The sequence below is a fragment of the Bombus bifarius genome, unplaced genomic scaffold (genome assembly GCF_011952205.1).
Source record: "Bombus bifarius isolate JDL3187 unplaced genomic scaffold, Bbif_JDL3187 scf7180000008062, whole genome shotgun sequence".
NCBI classification, from domain to species: Eukaryota; Metazoa; Arthropoda; class Insecta; order Hymenoptera; family Apidae; genus Bombus; species Bombus bifarius.
Genome location: NW_022884426.1, coordinates 456695 through 478317, shown reverse-complemented (window position 1 = coordinate 478317; position 21623 = coordinate 456695). Strand labels below are relative to the sequence as shown.

The 21623-nt window shown below is 37.2% G+C and overlaps 4 protein-coding genes and 1 long non-coding RNA gene across 10 annotated transcripts; 2 read left to right on the top strand and 3 right to left on the bottom strand.

Moving 5' to 3' along the window:
• Positions 1-4602: 4602 nt before the first annotated feature.
• Positions 4603-7069, top strand: LOC117208367 (pyruvate dehydrogenase E1 component subunit beta, mitochondrial). 2 transcript variants are annotated; one of them, XM_033449525.1, is made up of 5 exons: positions 4603-4775; positions 4891-4953; positions 5357-5563; positions 5667-6297; positions 6380-7069. In XM_033449525.1, the coding sequence occupies exons 1-5, from the start codon at positions 4767-4769 to the stop codon at positions 6526-6528; spliced, it is 1059 nt and encodes a 352-aa protein (XP_033305416.1). In that variant the 5' UTR covers positions 4603-4766; the 3' UTR covers positions 6529-7069. The 2 variants fall into 2 exon arrangements, with proteins under 2 accessions (XP_033305416.1, XP_033305417.1); XM_033449526.1 differs by lacking the exons at positions 4603-4775; positions 4891-4953 and adding an exon at positions 5277-5299.
• LOC117208366 (acidic fibroblast growth factor intracellular-binding protein) lies at positions 7058-9045 on the bottom strand. Of its 3 annotated transcripts, XM_033449522.1 has the most exons (7): positions 9002-9045; positions 8644-8926; positions 8319-8520; positions 8007-8234; positions 7694-7921; positions 7372-7626; positions 7140-7282 (listed from the first exon to the last, which is right to left on the bottom strand). In XM_033449522.1, exons 2-7 carry the CDS (start codon positions 8726-8728, stop codon positions 7204-7206), a joined length of 1077 nt encoding a protein of 358 aa, XP_033305413.1. In that variant the 5' UTR covers positions 8729-8926; positions 9002-9045; the 3' UTR covers positions 7140-7203. The 3 variants fall into 3 exon arrangements, with proteins under 3 accessions (XP_033305414.1, XP_033305413.1, XP_033305415.1); XM_033449523.1 differs by lacking the exon at positions 9002-9045 and having other exon boundaries at positions 7058-7282; positions 8644-8968; XM_033449524.1 differs by lacking the exons at positions 7140-7282; positions 9002-9045 and having other exon boundaries at positions 7420-7591; positions 8644-8968.
• On the top strand, positions 9021-11578 carry LOC117208369. The gene is made up of 3 exons (XR_004487679.1): positions 9021-9140; positions 10521-10903; positions 11227-11578. It is a non-coding gene; the product is annotated as an uncharacterized LOC117208369 (long non-coding RNA).
• Positions 11579-12318: 740 nt separating this feature from the next.
• On the bottom strand, positions 12319-16896 carry LOC117208365 (inhibin beta C chain). Its single transcript, XM_033449521.1, has 4 exons — positions 16162-16896; positions 15389-15646; positions 13356-13738; positions 12319-12686 (listed from the first exon to the last, which is right to left on the bottom strand). Exons 1-4 carry the CDS (start codon positions 16643-16645, stop codon positions 12519-12521), a joined length of 1293 nt encoding a protein of 430 aa, XP_033305412.1. The 5' UTR covers positions 16646-16896; the 3' UTR covers positions 12319-12518.
• Positions 16897-17075: 179 nt separating this feature from the next.
• LOC117208368 (cathepsin L1) lies at positions 17076-21489 on the bottom strand. 3 transcript variants are annotated; one of them, XM_033449527.1, is made up of 6 exons: positions 21378-21489; positions 20563-21100; positions 20144-20320; positions 19513-19872; positions 18788-18948; positions 17076-18249 (listed from the first exon to the last, which is right to left on the bottom strand). In XM_033449527.1, exons 2-6 carry the CDS (start codon positions 20698-20700, stop codon positions 18054-18056), a joined length of 1032 nt encoding a protein of 343 aa, XP_033305418.1. In that variant the 5' UTR covers positions 20701-21100; positions 21378-21489; the 3' UTR covers positions 17076-18053. The 3 variants fall into 3 exon arrangements, with proteins under 3 accessions (XP_033305418.1, XP_033305420.1, XP_033305419.1); XM_033449529.1 differs by lacking the exon at positions 21378-21489 and having other exon boundaries at positions 20144-20391; positions 20563-20693; XM_033449528.1 differs by having other exon boundaries at positions 18095-18244; positions 20563-21452.
• Between the last annotated feature and the right edge of the window lie 134 nt (positions 21490-21623).

The window sequence follows — 21623 nt, the reverse complement described above, 5'->3', positions numbered from 1 at the left end:
ATTTGTTCGAACGAAGCATTCTTCGAAGAAGAATCACTATTCGGTACAATCGATCGAAAGGATAACCCTTATCGTTATCGCACAGACGTGTGTGTTTGTGTTAATTTTCATGGATTCTACAGGCTTTTCGACAAATCTTCGTTTCGTTGTTCGATTACGTTCGACCGTTCGTCCAAAGAGAGTGTGACGCGTCTTTTTTCGAATCGTTACCGATTTGATACACTTGCTCGAACGAGAACTACTGGCGAACGCGACCGCTGTAAGGTCGAAAGATCTTCTCCTTTATCTTTCTCTACCATCTGTGCATCGATAAACGTTTCTTTCGTTCAAAACTTTTATAGATATCATGTTTCTCATTTATACATATAGGAAACGCGCCGATCGACTGTGTATTTATATTCTAAACGATCCTATACAGTTGCTGTTGCTGTTGGATGAGTATTTCAAATAGGTGTTCGCATCGCGAGAGAAACCGATCTGTAAATTCACTAATCATATCTATGTTACAGCTATTTGTTGCCATATTTTCGTGTTTCTTCCTGTTTCTATCTTCGCTCTTTATTCTTCACATCTCTATTTCTCTGCAAATCCCTACTTTATTCATACTAATGCCACTATCGTAAAAATGTCTAACGTTGTTTGATAATCGTGTTTATAATATACATAGATATTGTTTTCAAAAAAACAAAGATTTGTCAACGAAAGCTATATTATTTTTGGTACGAATAAGCGTTCAACGACGCGACAGTTCAAAAGGGCTCAATCTGTGCGTAATAATGATTTAATAGACGATCGCGTTTCTTCTCGTATCAATACGAAATGATCGATAATTTTAAACGATTGGTAACATCGCATTGACCGTCGAGCTCTTCGAATATTTTGACTACCTCAAATTGTCCTTGTATAAGTAACCTGGACGCCACGGAAAATTTCAGCCTACGTAAGAAATAAGAAACATACCGAATCGTCGAAGAAACGAACGAAACGAACGAAACGAACGAAACGAACGAAACGAACGAAACGAACGAAACGAACGAAACGAACGAAACGAACGAAACGAACGAAACGAACGAAACGAACGAAACGAACGAAACGAACGAAACGAACGAAACGAACGAACAAGGGTAGTGCCAAAAGTATAACAAGATTTCGATGTATCTTCCGATCGACGTGTACTTTGGCCATCTCAGTGTGCGTGAAACAAATACATACGCGTACGTTTAATCGTTTTGTTCCCATTCAACGTACAAGGAAATAGACCAAGAGCTGGCTACACAATAAATTTCAACGCTACTCGGCGCAGTTATTTCTACTTGAATAGATTATCGTTGCTAATGAAGTTAATAATGAGCGCGGCGTATACAGTGTGCGCATACTACGAATCGTTTCGTGGTCCCAACGATTCATTTATACGATTGAAGCTGTAAGACTAAAATTTATATTCGACTTTTGTAGTTGTTCGCTAAAGCTCTTTTATTTTTTGTTCGGAAAGTGGTAATTGATTAGCCGCTATCGATTTTGACAGTGCTTCGTATACTTGTTCTGTTCTTGTACGATCATTGACTTTACCAACTTTGGCGACATTTTATCTTCTACCTAGACTTCCGCCGATACTTTTCCATGTGTGTACTATTATTTACCGTATCTACCCGTATTTTCAAGACCCATCTTTTGCGCACCAACTTCTACCTAGCAGGTTTTGTTACTGGCAACGGTAGTCCAACCTTTCCGTGTAGAAATCACAGCTGCATGATGCGAATCACGACAAGTAACGTTGAAATTTATATAGCCAGCTCTTAGACTAAAACAGACGCTTGTCATTAAATAAATAGAGAAACGTTGACGAACGAAATGGGACAACTCTATTTAAAAATACTTTGTTCGAAGAGAATGCGCGCTGCATTCGAAAAGAGTTATCGGTAGCCGTTTATTTGTACATACATTAGCGAAAAATGATACAAAGGAAAGGAGATTTTTATATCGTGTAAATTAGCGCGTTGAAATGATGTTTACGCGTCCAATCGTATGACACGTGCGCCGATTCCGGCCTGGCGCCTGCTACTGCGCTTGCGTCTGAACTTGTGTCTGCGCGCGCATTTACGCCTGCGCCCATGCCCGCATTCGCGCGCTTCAACGTGTCGCCGATTAGCCAGGAACTCTATTGTTCGATTCGACTCGTGTAAAAAATTTCCTAGATTATTCTTTCGACAGATTCTCTCGACGCGTAAACACGTGTCAGTTATGCCTTGTTATTTCTTATCACAGATGCCTTTCGTACTCTCGGTATACACGCATCTGTACTCGTAGATTGTTACGCGTTTTGCGATTAATTGGCACGGAGCAATTTGACAAGCTCTCGTCGAATTATTAAGTATGTATACCTAGATTAAATCACAGTCAAAATCACTGGAAAATTTGATCCTCCTTGGAATGTGGTTTGCTTGCATTCGTTGCGATCGTTTGTCGCGGGTGCACAACGATCAACGTGAAGTAAACGCGCGAAAAACGATTAAACGATTCGATGCCATCAAACGAATTAAGTTTATGATTTAATCAGAAAAATATTGTGCCAGCATTTATTCGACGACAAAATGTGCAACGAGATGGGCATTTATCTCGGTACTCGGGCACATTGGAAGAACAAACGTACAACCGAGAGTAGTGGACGTTATCAAAACTGAAGTTAAATCGTTGTAGTGTACTTACAGCCGATGCTAACGGTACTACAATTATTATGATCATTATCATTCTTACTATTGACGATTCTTCTGCAATCTACGGCTAATTAGATTAGGATGATCAAGAAAGGATCTCTTTTTGCTCCGACGGCAGTATTCTTACATCAACCACGATTTCTACTTCTCTTTTCGATCTTATTTTATGTACTTTTTGTATCTTTCTTTTATTTCAATTCATTTTATGCCTTCTTACAGCCATAAGCGACGTATCTGCGCGCAGACACATACACGCATACACGTAAACGCATACACGTATATACATACATACACAGATCGATACAAATACACACACAAAAGAAAAACAAGTACCTAACAGTTAGTAGACATATATACAAGTCCCATACTTTTGGGCCTTCTCTTCGTTCTCTTATCTCACTGGACCTCGATTGTGTTATCATAATTTTAATTACAGACTAAACAGAAGATCTTTTACTCTAGCTAGTGTTTTACTCGATTAAACTTCTATGCAATTGTTGTTCTCTCGTTAATAAAAAGTCCGACAAAGAAAAAAAAAGCTATTACGGTCTAGAACGTATACCCAAACTGAATTTCCTTCTCGAGATATCGATGCACGGAGATGTTTCATTGTCATTCGTTCATGTAGTACGTTTCATCGAGCATTCTTTTCGCCGATTTATTGAGAATCTGTACGTATACTCGAAACAAGATCCTAAACACAGTCACGATGCAAACAATGTCTTCGCATACATTGTTCTTGTATGATTGTTAACAACGTATGCATTTTCTATAAAAGCAATCCTCATGCACGCACGCAACACGCATTTTCACATAGCATTGTCATTGTACCATGAGCGAATACTTTTTGTAAATAAACAATATGCTAATGTTGGTACTTTGTCTCCTTGATCTAAGGATTCGTAAGCCAATTTCGTTCCGTTCAAATATATATTATCGATCGAATCGCGGATTTGATTGACGCGGATTCCTTATCGATCGATATATCCAAAAAATACCATCGATATATTTTTTACGCGATAACTTCGATACGTCAATATGACATTACGATATTTTTATATTTATTTTCGCTTCCTAATCAATACGTTCAGTTCACGTCGCCATCGTTCGCAAAACTGCCTAAATTCTATGATCTTGTTTCATTCATTCATATTGTATAATATACAGACAACACGTATATGTATACATGTACATTCGCATACATTCGCAGATGCTTAAACGATACGTTATATGATATAATACAGTTTTTGATGAACGAATTATTAAATCATTTTCCCTATTTCTCTCTTTTTTATTTCCCTTACATAATCGAGATCGACAATAAATAACTGCAAAGTGGATAATATAATGCACACTGTTGTGGTTTTCGTGTAAGTATATATGTAACCATCGTTTTAAATATGTAAAACAAAATACAAGAACTTGAGATTAAAATATAAATTAAGAGAAATAAATTAATTCACTTGTTTGAATGGTAAGCATGTTTTTAATTGGACCGTTTTTACTATGTTGTTACGTGCTGTACCACGTGCGTTCATCATACTCGGGACTAACCGCTAATCTTGCTCGGACACATTAATAAAAAGAGACCGACTCATTAAATCCTGCCGTGATTGGTTAAATCATGAACTCGGTTAACTATCATTGGCTTGAAAAAGTGGCGCTTTCTATTTATCGTCATCATTGTTATGAGAGTCAAATGATATATTACGTTTATGTACAATTTCTTAAAACTCTATGTAAAATAAAAAAAGATCATAGGAATGTTTAAAAAAACGATAGGTTAGATGGCTAATAATTCGTTTTTTGGTAATTTATTAAAAATCATAATGTAAAGATATAAATTACAGTAAAAATGTTTCATAAGAGCTCGCCTACTGACCTTGAATTGTTCTGGTTCAGCATTTTGATCTATGGTAAAGACTAAAGACAAATTCACGAACCAGAGGCCCTGGCGACACACGTGAATAACGAGTAGGAGCAATTGAACCGATTGAAACGATCGAAACGATCCAAAATTTTAAGATTATTAAAAACAATTAACGGCCTACAATGTTCTCGGTAAATATATGTTCTCATAAAAACCAACTTCGAGTTTAAATGTTATAGAACATATGATATTGGTAGTTTAAAAAAAAATGAAAAACTCATAATTTTCATTATTCATTATTTTTAGTCAGCGGTAAGGAGGGTTGTTCGACGATCGTTTTCAACGTCAAAATGGAGTGGCGCACAGCAGGTAAAAATTATTGTTGTACATTGTACAACTATTCTTTTTCTCTATCATTTGTTCGGACATAACCTATTTCTACTTTGACAAGATTGTACTTGCGTGTGACCTTCTTGTCGCTTAATAAAAATAGCTTTCTTAAAGAAAGGTTCTTCGTTTCTTTCTATTTGATGGATTTTATTTGCTTTATATTGTTCATTTAATAAATCATACGATCTGGTTGTTACATGCTGAAGGACGACAAAGGTCATCTATTTCCGATGTCAATTATTTGATTATGACTTAAGCGTTTCAATTTATGATAACAGTTCTTACTATACGTTGTTCGCAATGATTCTACTGTTATCGAAAAAAGGTAACATTAAATTTTAACGTATTTTTTCTCATTACTGATTTCACAATTACGATGTAGATGACGGTTCGAGATGCTTTGAACTCAGCCCTGGATGAAGAAATGGAAAGAGACGAGAAAGTGTTTTTGATGGGCGAAGAAGTGGCACTGTATGATGGAGCATACAAAGTGTCTAGGGGCCTCTGGAAAAAATATGGAGACAAACGTGTCATTGATACTCCTATTACAGAAGCAGGATTTGCTGGTATAGCTGTTGGAGCAGCTATGGTATGTTCCTACTTCCTCTTGTATAATATTTCTTCCATTTTTCTGAAAACTCATAATTTCTTGTTTTCTTAATTAATGCTCTTTGTTTAATTAAATGTTTTAGGCTGGTTTACGTCCTGTATGTGAATTTATGACATTCAATTTCTCAATGCAAGCTATCGATCAAATTATCAATTCTGCTGCTAAAACGTTTTACATGTCTGCTGGAAGAGTAAACGTACCAGTTGTTTTTCGTGGACCTAATGGTGCAGCAGCTGGAGTGGCTGCACAACATTCTCAATGCTTCGGTGCTTGGTATAGTCATTGTCCTGGTTTAAAAGTACTATCACCTTATACTAGCGAAGATGCAAAAGGATTGCTAAAAGCTGCCATTCGAGATCCCGATCCGGTTGTTGTATTAGAAAATGAAATATTATATGGTGCTCAGTATCCTATGTCTGATGAGGCTTTATCGAAAGACTTCGTCTTACCAATTGGTAAAGCAAAGATTGAACGTGTTGGAAAACATGTTACATTAGTGGCACATTCCAAAGCAGTAGAAGAGGCTCTTGCAGCAGCAAATGAGCTTGCAGGGAAAGGAATAGAAGCAGAAGTAATAAATCTTAGATCTTTAAGACCATTAGATATAGATACCATTATACAATCAATAGTGAAAACAAATCATTGTTTAACTGTGGAACAAGGTTGGCCACATTGTGGTATCGGAGCGGAGATTAGTGCTAAAATTTCAGAAAGTAAGTTTTCCTAATTCAATTGATGTATAAGCAACTTAATCATCGCGTGTAATTTTTATTCACGTTTCACATTCGTTTTCAGGCGAAGCTTTCTATCATCTTGACGCACCGGTAATTCGTGTCACAGGTGTTGACGCGCCAATGCCCTATGCCAAATCATTGGAAATCGCATGTTTGCCGCAAACAAGTGATATTGTGTTCGCAGTAAATAAAGTATTGGGGTTGGAGTAATTATTTATATAGATCTCTAGGTAAAATGAAAAATGCTGTTTGTTTCTTCTTTGAGTTTCACATGGTCTTTGTATCATTTCACGTTACGGCCTCTAGTAGATTCCTCATGAGGTAGAAAGTAAGTACAAAGTTTAATGATAATAAGATGGTAGAAAGTTGTTTTGCTGATAGAAAAAGGGTTCAATTCGCAGTACTTGTACACTATATCCACAGATCTACACATAATTAAGTGATGCGTATGTGTGAATGTGTGACGTTAGTGCGTACAAGGTTGTATACTTGTACATGTTGATTCAAAATAGTACAACTATTTACTAAAACAAATTAACGTTACTGCTTCTGGAACAATACCAGAATGTCCTTCGTACATGAAAGATAAGTCATTGAAATACTGCCACATCTTATTAGATGCTACTATGAGTTAATCTCATTTTAAATTAACTTTAAAGATAATTTTCAAATGTATTACATAGATAGGCAAAATTGTAAATTTTTAGCGTGTACGAAATGAACGAATAAACATGCCGCATTTGTTTATTAATTATTTATTATGAAAACTTAATAAATTCCAATATGACTACAATTTTCTCCATTTCATTCATTTTCTATGGCTCATTTGTCATCATTCCCAATCGTATTAATTTTTTGTATTCCATTTTCCTCATTTGTTAATGGTCATGTATGATACATGCGCAATAAACAGCATGTAACAACAGTCATATAACGTTCAAACGCGTCTCTTAATTCATTATCCCTAAAAAATAAAATATTGAAATTAGACAAGTTAGTAAAATATCTTCAAAAAATTATTTTACTTCTTATAGTAATCTATTTGGCCTTCACCTAAGTACATCCATATCTAGTGCACATTGAGTATATATTGACATGAAATTTCTGAGGTCAGCGTGTGTCCAGTTCACTTGACGCCAAGGTTCTATACATCTTTCTACCAGTTCCAAGAAAAAAAATCGTAAATCTCTGGTGCGATGGAGATTACATCCTATACCTAGGATAGCTCTTGTATATGAACGAAAGTTAGTATCTATTTCTTGAAACGAACGTTCTAAAAGCATAGGTTTAAGCTTGATGCACACCAAACTGTAAAGGAATATAGTAGAAACTAAACACAATGTGTATCCTATATATCCAACAAAAAAGATCTTACTGTTTATGATGTTTATCATTTTCTAAAAGCACCCTACATTCTGCTAACTCTAACAAAAATTCTCTATCTAAATCAGTGTCAAAATATTCTGATCCAACACAACGGTATGTCCACGATGACATCATACTGTTGGCACAATGATATAAATCAGGAAACGTTAAGAATTGAAGCTTTCTCTTGTTCATCTCAAATCTAAGACACGCTATGAACACCACAGCAGCATATCGTCTGATGGATAATAAAAACATAGCTGCTAAGATAAATTTTACATATATATGGAAGAACAATGCAAAGTAATAATTTTATATTGTACTTGGCAAGATCTTCTGAGAGCAAAAAATGTTGTTCGATATTAGCAGCCAAGGAACCTGGCAGATCTTCAACAACTTTGAAGACTCTTTTCACATTATCATATTGTCGACGACAACTCTTTAATGTTATGCCTGTTTTTTCTGACACCTCATCCATATCTTTCCTACTTTTTGACGTTAATTTTTTACCTAATAATTCTCTAATAACAACGTCATCGAATTCATAGTACCTGCGAATTATAATCGAGAGAATACGCGTTTTAAGAAGAAGTATGTATATATAAATAACATTGTTAATAAAAAGATCTGGTTACATTTCAATAAGCATTTGACTTGTTTGTGGTTCTATTTGAAACGCGAGCTGTTCGCTCGCCAGTTTAGTAGGCGTGTGAAGTAATTTTTCTAGCAGTGCATAAGTCCGATAGTGATCGAGGATGTCAGAAGCTACTAATTCAATCGAGGCATTCGTTTGTTGACATATTCCTCGTTGATGTAAGATATTTACTGCTTCGCTTGCTAAACGGATAAGAAAGATTCCTGTGAATTTTCACTTATATCTATACTCGACAATCCAAGTAGATTGGTAATTTTATTTAACAAAAAGTTCTACTTTTATACAACTGTATTTGACGAACTTACATGAATGGCCATCGACCCAAAGCTGATATATCTCAGGATCGACAAGAGTATAATTACTGATAAATACATCGACTTCTGACAACATCACGAAGATACAGTGTCTTTTAATTTCACACTTTAAAAGTAGGCCCGTAAATGGGCTTAGCTCACATCGATTCAAGACATCACGTACATTTTCAGCTTTTAGGTGTGTCGTATTTATATCATCGATTGCGTTTAACGTCTTGTTCCATAAATGAGATATATGCTAATTAAGGATAGTATATATTATACATTCTAAAAACTACAGACGATAATTCATTAGTGGCAATATGTCTATTCTATAGTCTATGTATTCATACAGATCTGTGTTTATTACTCGTCTGGGTTAGAATTCCATCTTTATGTCACTTCCGACGTTATCGATTCAATATAAAATAAGGTTAGGTTAGAAAATGTGTCATGTTAGATTATGTGCATTGCAAGCTAATCCATTCTGTGTTATAATTATAGACAAAGTACGTATAATTTATTTCCCTTACTGTTCATATCATTTCTCTTTTCATTTTTCCTTGGTCTTTTTTTTTATTCCATTTTCTTTCTCATTTCTTACCCCCTTTACTCCTCTCGACTTTTCTTATTCCCTCCTCTTTCTTGTCATTATATTTTATTTCATTCACTCCTGATAATCTCCCTCCTAGCTTCTTTCTTCTTTTCCCCCTTTTCTTTTCCTTTCTTTCATACCATTCAATGTTTTCTCAAGGAATCGTCCACTTAGCATGTACACAAGCTCCTTAATTATTAATCAGAAAGCTAAACGTTAAAAATTCTTTACAACTATCTGGTTTGAAAATGTCATAGTTCGTTAAAGAATTGTTTAGTGCAATATTTCAGTTTCTCGAGTCGGTTTTAATTGATAAGAATCCGTGCCGCCTCAGCCAATTAGCGATCAATTAGGCAAGCATTTGGCAGGACAAAGCACCACTTCCATGTCTAAAAGCATGACATCTACACTCTACGCGTGTTATCCTGTTTAAAAGTGCGTGATTTCCATAACGTAGTAATTCTTCGCCCCTTATAAACTACTACAAGGTTTGTTTAACGAATATATATGTTTATTTAATAGTTTCTTAGATAATGCTATATCGAAGTTAAATAGTTTCTCGAACTCATCTTGTTCGCATTTCATTGGTCTCTTACTTAATTGTCAAAATCGCCAGTAGTTTGCATTATAATTTCTTTTGCACGGATCATTGATTGATTGTGAAGATCACTTTATTTACGCTGACTTTGCTTTCCTTCCATAATATTTTTTCTTTCTTATTCCCATTTAAAGACAACTACACATACATGATACAATTATGAATTGTATAGCAAATAATATGAGCTGCTTGGTTGATTGTGTTATGTAGTTAGAATATTTACTAAGTAGTTTCGCTGATTTCTATACAAGCATAGATTTTTATCTGATAGTTGTTGAGTAAAGTACAACGTATTAAATTCTACATTTAATTCTGTGTTAAGATAAACGAATATTGTAGAGGTATTCGAACTGCAATTGTAAGATATCATTGCTTGTATATTATTTATAATTTCATAGTAAAATTTAATTTTGTTATACGAATCACCAAAAATTCATCAGGTACCTTCTCTGCGTTTATAAATGTAATTTCTACATTTATTATCTTAAACTCTGAACTCTAAGTTAAGTTAAACGGTCGGTATTTCAGAACTTGTGATATCAAATCCCGTAAGATGTCAGGTCTATTTCATTCGTTACCGTAATTATAGTTTCTATTGAAACTTGTTTATAGTTTCAATATAATCGCTACACTCATCGTTTTAAATCGCAAAGGGCACAGCAAGACCTCTGATTTTTTACATGTTTTATATTTCAGAACATTTGTTACGAGTCACGAAGTTCCTTAAGATGTAAGATCTATCCTAAACTTAGCCAGTGGTTAATATTCTACATATATTGGATCCAATTCGATCATTCGACTATTTGGTTCATGCATTCAATAAACAATGGCGAGGATATTGATCGTAATTCTCTCAGTAAATATAGAGGCATTGAGGTGAATAAGCGTATTAACTGAATTGACAACGGGAGGAAACAAGCTCGCCTCGATGGTTGTTTGTCTGTTAGAATATACATATAATTGATTTGACTTAATAATAAATACATTCTATCAACGTGCGTGATTACGCAATTACGTTTGGATTAAGTATGGAACAATTAATTTAAACGCACGTGGTGCGCGCGATTTTCACGCTAGCGGTAAGTAGGGCTAGAAAATGAATACTGTTTCAATTATTCGCATGACTTAACGTGCAAATAATGTTCGTTCTTATCGGCATTACGCAACTTTCTATTTAACTTATTAATGAGCACCGTTCTCACGTGAAAAATTAAGAGGCGGTCTATTTTTGTGTATACATATGTGTACAAAGATGGATACTATACGTGCACTTGCTCACAAAAGTATTCGAACGCAAGTATTTGAACACAAATGAAAAGTTTTGATGAATGTATTATGTACATTGTACCAAATTTTTTAAAATTTTATTAGTAACGAGACATAGTCGTCGTCATTATTTTAGTAAAATTTGAAACCAATACGAAAATCGGATGCATGGCCACCGATCGGGACCTGTTTGACCATATATCCTGGGAGTTGACTTTCCGAGAATTTGCCCACATTATCTGACTCCTGCTCACTTCGCTGTCCGTGCATGCAAGGCAAAAGGGAGAAGTAGACAATGCGAGTGAGACAGAATAGGTAGAATGTAATAAGATACTGTAGAACCAGATCATTTTTTACTCCTAGTCGTATATTACATATTCCATTAGTTTAGTTAACAATTGTTGATCAGATATAGTCATGTTTGTACAAATCTCAATAATCCGACTGAGGCTATCTCGTAACGATATAATAAAAAAATAAAAAACATTGTATTTTTCTTATTCCGATTTGAATTACATTGATGCGGATCATAGATAACGCAGAGGCCTGCCTCGCGCCAGCAGTTCCAGGGATTGGTGGGGATAACTTGTGGCCATACGAGCGGACAAATTCGTGGCCACATATCCGAACGCTACTGTACATATATCAATCTACATGTCAAAAAATTAGTATGTATACAGCATGAATAGTGGTGTTAAACGTATAATTAGTGCTAAAAATGATCTCATTAAATATCGTGGTTCATTAATACAACGAATAATTGACTGTTCAAATATTTTAACTTCTATATATATAAATCTATATATATATAGATTTTTAAATTCGTTTCAAATTTTACCAATTGTGACAGTCGTGTTAATAATATTTCAAAATGTTCTGCGTAATATGAAGTTACTGTAACCGTTTAAATACTTTCTTGAGTCTCTGTACGCGAAGGTATAAACAACTGTATTCGACGTGGAAACTAAAATCAAAGGCGACTCGTGCGTGTACATTCTTTCTCGATTCTGTATTCGTGCCTTCCACGGGCTTTCTGAGAGCATTTGTAGTCCACAACGTTTAAACTTTAAACGTTTTCCTAGTCTCTTCACTGCGAACCATAAAACTACGCGTGAAGTCTATTCGATTCGACAGAAGCATCGCGTTTCTCCGCGATAATGTTTCGATAAATTCTCAACGAAACGGTGAACATTCGAGAGTTCTATACACTTTAGTATATAGTTTTGCTCCTTTGAAATTCAGGATACGAAGAGGTTGCATGTGCAAATTTATTCAAAAGGAACTTGTTTCAGGTAACGAAGGGGATCAAACTCTCGTCGCTTTGGAAACGATTGAATCAGGTGCGATAGGACCTCGAATTCGAATCGATCGAGCCGACGTAGGGTATTTTCGGGGGATTTGTGGGAGAATTTCAGCGACTTTCGTAAATCACATGCAACCGCAGGCTTCCACTACCATATTTGGCAGTGTTTTTTGCGTGATCGTATTGTTCGAATCAACGTAGAGCAGTTGAATCGGCGACAATTGCGTAGGTGAACAACATGGAATGATCTCGTTTTTACGACGCGTTGTGCTACCATTCTTGGCCAATAACCTCTAAAACAATAAAAGAGAAAAAATTAATGCTCCGAAAAAGTTCAATATAGGGTATGGCCGAATAACACGTACAAGCAGGCATCGGGCGATTCTCTACGAAAAAGTAAGACGAAAATATAAAATAAAATTCTTCGTTTTCGAGAAAATCGAGTTTGGAACTCGATCAAGTATATTTGAACACAGAGAGACATCTGGACCGAACAGAAGTAAGCAATCAACGGCATTTTTACTAAACGCTTTCAAACTCTGTTTTCTGCAAGATGAAACGCTTTCAACGAAAAAACTTTTTTCTCATTTTTGACTTATCTTCGCATCTAGAATGAAATAACCTGTTGATTTTTTACTCGTATCCAGTCGGCTTATCGGCGGGTAAAATATAGCTGAAAAATGTTCAAACTTGATTCTCTTGAAAACGAAGCGTCATAGGAGAAAAATTGTATTCTATATCTTTTTTCTTACTTCTTACGTGTTATTCGGCCGCATCCTATACAATCGTTGGCGGTAGTCTCTGTTGATTATTTGGCGGGGAAGGATACTGCGAGATCGTAAAATAAGTCAGGTTTGAGAGCATTACGTTGTGTAATAAATTCAACCAAGCAATAAATCCAATAAATCCAATCATAAATTCAAGCATCAAGAGCAAAAGAGAAGATAAAAGAGGATGCCTACTCTGATCACGTTATTGTAGGGAGATCCACTGATGGTCAACGAAGCTGCGGAAGAACACGATCCACGACAGAAATACGCGTGATATCCGCTCGGATGAAGAATCCAATCGCTCCAACCGATGTCTTTGAAATTAATATAGAGCTCGTCCCTGCAGCACTCCTTCATTTCCGGCAGACAATTCGAGTTCCTCTTCGGTCTGTTTTTCTGCGGTAACGGCGACGTGTGTATCACAAGGAACGGTTTTAATGTCTGTTCAACGGATACAGGCGCTGTGTCCCGATCTATCGAACAGGTGCTACAAGCTACCTGTATCGCGTGATTCAATCGAAGTTCTTCCACCCATTTCTTCAGCGTGAAAGTTACGTCGGTCTTCACCCATCCCTCTGAAACAGCGATCGTCCTGATCGTTTTAACCTGCGATCGCTTCGTATCGTCGCGCCACGCCTCGTCCCTCTTCTCCTCTCTTCGCCTAGCCTCGACTCGCCTCGCCTCTCCTTTCCATTTCGCTTATTCTTATTCTTATCGTTTCGATTCGACTACATCGTTGTTCGTTCGCACAATCGAGAATGTTGCTGTATCTGCGAGCATCGATATTTTGTCCATTACCATCTCTATATTCCGTATATTTCCTTTCTTTTCTTTCTTTGTTTTACCGTTTTTTTTTTTCATTTCTTTTTTCAATGCGATCGCGATTCTAAATGCATAATTGCATTGCGAATGGCTAGAAGCGTGGGAAGGTGGAGGGTGGTGGCGATGGTACATGTGGCACGAGAGAAGAGGTTAGAGACAAGATTTGACTACGCTGCCATTGTTCTTTCCATTTTGACACTCGCCCCCCCCCCCCAATTCGATCGAATAACCGCACGACCGTTAGAAAGTTTCGTGACACGATCGACTTAATTTCGCGTTCGATTCCTGTAAATTGGTCGATTCGTAATCGCGATACTGCAGTAATACAGCATGAAGTGACTTTATACCGTGAGAGCGTTGAATTTTTTTGCTGACATACCACTTCACGGTCTAAAGTCCTTACCAACTGTCAACAAATATCTTTGCATAGTTTTGCGCTCAGTTTCGCCGATTCTTTTCGTGTATCTTAACGAGTTGCCCCTCTCCCGTCCGCCCTCTCATCTTCTTTCTTTCGCTCTCATGTTCCTATAATTTTTTCGCTAACTAAATCTATTAAAATATGCTTTAAGATTAGCATTTGTCCCGTACTTTCGGTGTATGGACTTCGGTGCAACATTTCCAACGTTTTAATCTGTTACCTGGGGCAAGTCGAATTAACCGATTATTTAGATTGTAAATCTGTTCGGAGGAATCATTTTTTTTTATTTAGAGATCTCCGACCTTTTTTTTTATGTATCGTTCCATTCTGTCGAAAATAAATTATATAATACATAGTTATATCAGCGGGGACTAAAAGCTGACCGAAATCGATTTCTTTTTGCTCAATTTTGATTCGGTAATTGTAGAAGTTTCCGATTAAAGGACGACTCGGTTAAAAACAGTTTATCCCATTAAGGATGAACGTTGCGTTAACGCAACGTATCATTGACAATTTCTTTTCGATCAATTCGCTTACATCGTCGAATTCCGCTTTTATTAGCATCGTGACTAGGAAGGGGAATTCCAAGGATTCGCTTAAATCTTTCCGTCGTCACTATATCTTCCGGCGAAATTCTACAATTTTATGAGAAAAGAGATCGAAGTATCCATGTTGTTACTCTAAATCGTTGTTCAATCTTCAAGCTTAAAGCGTTCATTTATAAAACGATAAACTGTGTCGACAGATGTAAACGCGACAAAATTACGACATGGCAAATGGTTTTGCTGTAACGATGATATGTAACGGGACAGAGGCAGGAAGAGAAGCGGTCGATTTCACTCGGTTCGGTATTTTTACGATAACGTCGTATACCCCGTATCTAAGAGAAATGAAAACACGAAAGATGCACGAAAGAACGAGAATTAGACGAAGCTTTTACCTGTGCGCGAATACCTAAGAAAAGGAAGTATCTCGATTTACCTACCTCCGATATCGGTTTCAAAGATAGCCATAATCGTGTTTTTCTCGAAGTTGCCGCTCAAATCCCAATGATCGAGCTCAGAGAGCACGAAAGTTTGATTTAGGTAGTCATTTTCGTCGTATTCCTTGTAAAACCAAAGCTGCGCCGAGGTCACATCCACGAATTGCATTTCGTTCGGTAGATAAAACGTGAAACAGGCTGCCGGATTAAAGCCCGTCAGATGGTTCGATTTCTGTTGGCACTTTTTCGAATCGGCAATACCTGAAAATTTTGCCATTTATTTTCGTGTTCGATTTGCCGTTACTAAAAAACGCAAAGTGGTCTCTGTCCGATTCGAACATGTTAACGATGGAATAAAGACGACAAGATGCTTACAGTAGCGAAATGCAGAAGAGAAGGTCTAATGTCAGTTAATCGCCGCGCGTAAACATCTTATCGATGGAATTTAAATGCGAGATTTTTAATTAACGTTTAATTAAATGTAGAAATTTGAAGTGATCGAATAATTCGCAGACTGCAGATGTTTATGCATTTATAGAAAACTTTGATACGCAGAAATCCGCGAGATATACGTAACGCGCTGAAATACTCGAAACAATGGTATTTAGTTGCGGTATTGTCGTAAAAATACCAACTTGCATAAATAGTCGCTTGAAAATTTATACTCGTTAAACGTAAGATTAGATGTATCTTCCTTCCATTTTTTCGCCTCGCTTTAATTTCACAGAGATACACGCGTCTCGTGAAACGGATCGTTCAGTTTCACAGGGACTGACCTTCGTTCGGAAAAACAACAATTTGGTCTGTTTTTCCATAAAAACTGTCAGCTGATTTTTCCGGTTCGAGTGGTGCTCCGGGTTGAAGTTCGAGTACACGACCATTTATCAGAGGCTTCGGCAAGGTCGACAGCGGCATCGATATCTCGGGTGGCTTGGAAAGTCTCAGCTTCTTCAGTATTTGTTGTTTGACATACTCGACTCTTAGCTCTGTTAAAATCGGATCGGTAACGGTTAGTATGCCAACCTTATTTTGTGTACATTCAGCGCAATTCTCTTCCTCGAAAGAAGTCGATAAAGAAAACGAGGAAGAGGAAGAAGAACTCGGTGAGGTCGAACTGCCTGATCGTAAATTAGATGCCCACCGAAGGTAAGGCAAGGGATTTGCGGCCTTGGGCCAGGTGACTTCCACCTGATTATCCAACAAGAGAATAGAAAGTAATACCAGCTGTTGAATTAGACGCATCGTGTCGATATTTTGCATCGGGTATGAATATCCCACTCACACGTGTTTTCCTACAGATATTTTTCTTTCATTCGTTTACCCCTTTAACATTGTTTCGAAGAATCTCATCGATCCAGGAATACCCACTGATTTTCCATTAAGTCGCACATCGATCTCCTTTCTCTTCTTTTTATCTCGCTATCGGTAGCTATCGAATGCATGGACCGCTAATAAAATCGTCAGTAATTCTACGAACTCGAATTCGACTGTGTTTTAAAAAATATTCTTGTTCGATTAATCCACATTTTTATTTTCCCTCTTAGCCTTCTTTCCTTTCCTCCTTAGTTCCCTTTTTTGCTACCGCGTTTTCTTCCTCCCTCAGGTTCCTCCCATTCTGCTCCTTTCTACCCCCTTTCTCTCAACCTTGCTTTCCTCTTTCTCTTCTTCCTTCTTTACTTTCTTCTTTGTCTTTTTATCACTATATTGTCCTCAGGCTCGACGCAGAATGCTTGAACGATAAACGAGCGAAAATTATTATTCGGTCCACGTAATAATCAATAATTCGCTATGGCTCTACCTTTCGATTGATTCGGTCGTTTTCGCTGATCCAACAACACATGCAACTTACCCGCGAAGACTGAAGACACTTCGTTAAATCATTATTTAGTCACGCATCGGCTCTTGGTACAGTCTGAACTTTGCTCCATCAGCGGGGGATACAGCGGATTGGACGGAGACGAATCGTACTGATATCGTCGGGGGAAACACGCGCCACGAACATGCTTTGTGCTTCGTCGTCTTTGTAGTCCGTTTTTTCATCTTTTTCACCTAAATTCTTAATTATGTGCTCGGTTTGGTAAGAAAGATTTTCAAATTACTAGAACATTTGGTACGTAAAGCGAAAACGCGCGTCGTCTATTTTCCATAAACGCACTACTGGACGAATTCGTGGAACAAATTTCGTCGACAAAATTTTCTCGATCCACGATTGCCCACGCGTACGTTACTCTTTTCGATAAACGGTTACCCCTTGCTAAAATTTTATTTCAAGTGTCTACCAGATAAGAAGAAATGGCAAAAAGAATTAATCGTCGAGAAAATGAGTAATCTGTAGCTGAATTCAAGGTTGATTAAACTATCGCTTCCGAGAGCGATCAAACTCTTACTGTTTTATACTTATACTATCTTGTTCTTTCGGAGGTGGGAAAAATCGTGAAAGTACGTAAATCTCTTCAGTGTCTTGAAAGAGTTGGCGAGCTTCGACCTAATCGTGTTTTCGGATCATCCGCACCCATACACGCCGATCTATACGTTCATGCCACTATACGTTCTTCCTTTAATGACCGAGAATGACACGAAGAGATGTACAATGGTATCGTCGTTAATTTAAAAATAATAGATTTTAATAAATATCTTTTAATGGGTTCGTTCTCCGATTCATATTGAGTTAAACTTTTGCATACGCCGCATAATTGGCTATGCCGCATCGATTTTTGTTTTTAGCCAGACGCATATATCCATTTTCACCCCATCCGTTACCCCACCAGTTCTTCAGAATCCATTCGGTTGGCGTGTATCCAACGATCACCATAGCGTGATTCACCATGTCCGAGCTACAAACTTCGTCATCGTAGACTCCTGTGCTGCGAAACAAAATTTTCTTACCTTTGTAACTAGGAAAGAACAAAAGAATAAGAAAATGAGATAACAAGAAAGGAAATGCGAGGATGGAAGGTACAGAAGATCGCGTACTGAGATTTCGATAGAGCAATCGTAAAAACTTGTGACAACGAGTATTTTTGCGAGTATGTAAAAACTTCCGCGCCTCTTTTTAATTCGTAAACGACAGTTCAATGACTTCGGTTCGTTGTCGTTTCAGGGTCATCGCATAAACGATGCATCAAAGGTTATCGTACGAATGGACCAATTTCTTTGAACATCTGTCAGAGGGGGATGATACGAGTTTTCGTACTTTCATCTTTCGCGTAAACATTCATTAAACACGGATTGGTCGGGTGTCAAAGGCGCTTTGTCCGTTTCCTTTCTATGCTCTTTTATTACAACAACTCTGTTTAATTCTCTACTCCCTTTCAAACCCCATTTTCGTTTTTCTATCACCCGGAATACCACGATATTGTTTGCCTTAACAGACCCGATAATCTTGGAATAAAAAATACTCACTGATAAAGTTGAAACGTTTTTGGACTGGCATTTACCGAAGCAGCTATTGGACCTATGATCGCTACGGCAGCTTCCAAAGCTTTTTCGTCACGTGCTGGTAAAACTGCCCATGAAGTGATGTTAACTACGCTCAAGTCTTCTACAAAACGACACGGACCTTGCTATCCTCCAAAAGCAAACATATCATTGGTGGATAATTATCTTTCCCTCCTATACATATACATGTATACATACTAATCTACGATACATAAAACACATAATCCGAACGTAATTCGATATCGTTTGGACTTTCTTCGATATTGATTTCGTTGCCTCATGTTTGTTGACATTCGCGAATTCCTAATGTACACATTTTGTTTAAAAATATACTTGTTACTTCAGCCACGAGCGTATACTTAAATCAGCATTTGGAGATAAGATATATTATGAAACACGAGGGATAACGGAATAACGGAAATCTCGATACCGATAGTCTGCGAACGAACTTACCTACAGTAGCTACGAGAAGAATTTGTACGTATAATTAACAAACATAACGTTGTGCGAACACTTTTTCTAACCACTGTACGTTATAGTCGAAGTATAATGGAATAAAATAAAGAATGTCTTTCCGAATATAGCATTATCAGGATTGAGAACAGTTCGTGTTTTGCTTCAACATTTCGTATGTCAGTGTTATCGTAAAGAAAAATGACAAAGAAGAGGAAAAATAGAAAGGAACGTACTTTCGCTGTATAGGAATAACGGCTTTGAGGCATTAGACCTTTTGCCTTTTCGAGATATCTCAGTGTGTTTCTCAGAGAACCTCCTGAACAACCTAAATTTCCAGTGGACGTACTGCAATCGATCAACTGTTGTTCGCTCAATGGAATTAACATTCCTGTTTTTTTGAAGATTTGCCCTTGAATGCTGGTGGCTACCGAGTACGCGTAACAACTGCCGCAGTCTCTTTGGTTTTCTGGCGGCGTTTTAAATCCCATTTCGCGCCAATCAAGCTGTGGTGGAATTCTTCGAGGATCATGTAAAACCGCTCCGACCATCGGTTCATTCGATACACGCCGCTTACGACTAGGGATTAGTTTTACCTAGAGAATAAAGAAAAGAAAAATCCAAACCGTTATACTACAAAGAAGAATTTTCTTTCAATTTTTCTCGTAACTGAATGTTTATCTAAAATTTAAGTTTGTGGAAATGTGCGTGCTGCGCATAATATGAAAAAATATGGAGAATATCTCCGCTAGATGGTACTCTATACTGTTGGTTATAGTATGATTAGGAAATGAAACAAATCTCTAGTTAGAATTTATTTATTACCGAATAATATCCGTTTTACGATAGCTCTCTTAGAATACGAACCATTTCTCGAATATATTGCCTAGTTCCGAGATCGGCAATGTGATTGTCTCTCAATGTATAGCTGTGATGACCCGCAGCTGCCATCATATTGTGCTTATAAATCGTTATTAGATTTTCTTCCCAAGCTATCCTTCGGTTAGTCTCGAGATTTCCAGAGTAACTTTTATTGTAACGAGTCTGCGGCAACAGTAATATCTTAGAGTAAAGTATTATAACACACGATACGTACGATGGAGTAAAAAATTTTGCTGAAATATTTAATAATTCAATAAGGTCCTCGTAATATTTAATAAACGAATCAGTCCTTTATTTATATTCCCTACTTCTTTTATGTATATTTGTAAGGATATTAATTTGCATTACAATCTAGCTTAATTGTAATATTGATCGAAGATATTCAAATAAGACGCTTATAGTACCTTGTACAAGTTCCAATATTCATCTAGCCGTTCCGATACTTCTTGAGGAAAACGATTTTGTTTGTCAAACACTTGAATGCCATAGTTACCCCATATAGCTAAAAGGAGAACTAAAAGGACACAAAGACGAAAAGACATCGCGAATGCAACCGTATTAAAAATCGACTCGATAACACACGAATCGTTGTTTTTTCTGTAGTTTGATCAACTGACTCAAGCGTTCGTTATTTCGATTCGAATGCAGTTTGACCTTACGGCTGTTCTCATTTGACATCCAATTTGTAACTACAGTGTCAGCAATTTTACAAATTTCGTACGTACGTAAGCACGAGGGAAGTTGAACCGCAAAACTTGCGTCATCTCGAGTGCAATATATGTAAGTATATTTACTAGCAGCCTGCAGAATAATATCTGCGGTGCCCGATTTAATGCCTCTACAATATGATACGAACATCGCTTCCACCGCAAATGGGTCAAAGAGCAAATGACAGATCTGCTTTCACAACCTTTCCTGCACTTTTCCTTCGAGCAAGCTTTTCTATATACATATAGCTTGCACGAAAACTCGACTATTATCAGCTATATTCTTCAGAGAAATTAAGCTTGTACCGTCGAGTGATATTGAAACGCGAGAAGCAAAGCTAACAAATACTCAAACAGAGTTCGTAAGATCGTGAATAGCGTTCGACACGAAAGATTGAGAAATTCGTCGTGAGATGGCTGTACTTGCAGAAATCGCGCAACTTTTAGAAATAAGGAATTCGAGGCACACACACTCATGCATTGACCGACGATTAATTCATTAACTCACGTACCGTTTGCGCATAACCGACCGCTTGTACTGTACATTTCGCTTACGGTTTGCGTTTCTACGTTCTCTGCACTGACATGTCTAATTTCTTCCAATTTACGAATTAAATTTTTTTTGCAGGGTTGAATTATTTGAGCGCGTACACGCGCGCGCATGCATGCATGGTCGCCAGCTAAATCTATTAGCCGCGTCTCATTCGCTTTCGCTTGCAATACATATTAGCAGTGATAGTGGTTGGTGATGTAGTTGC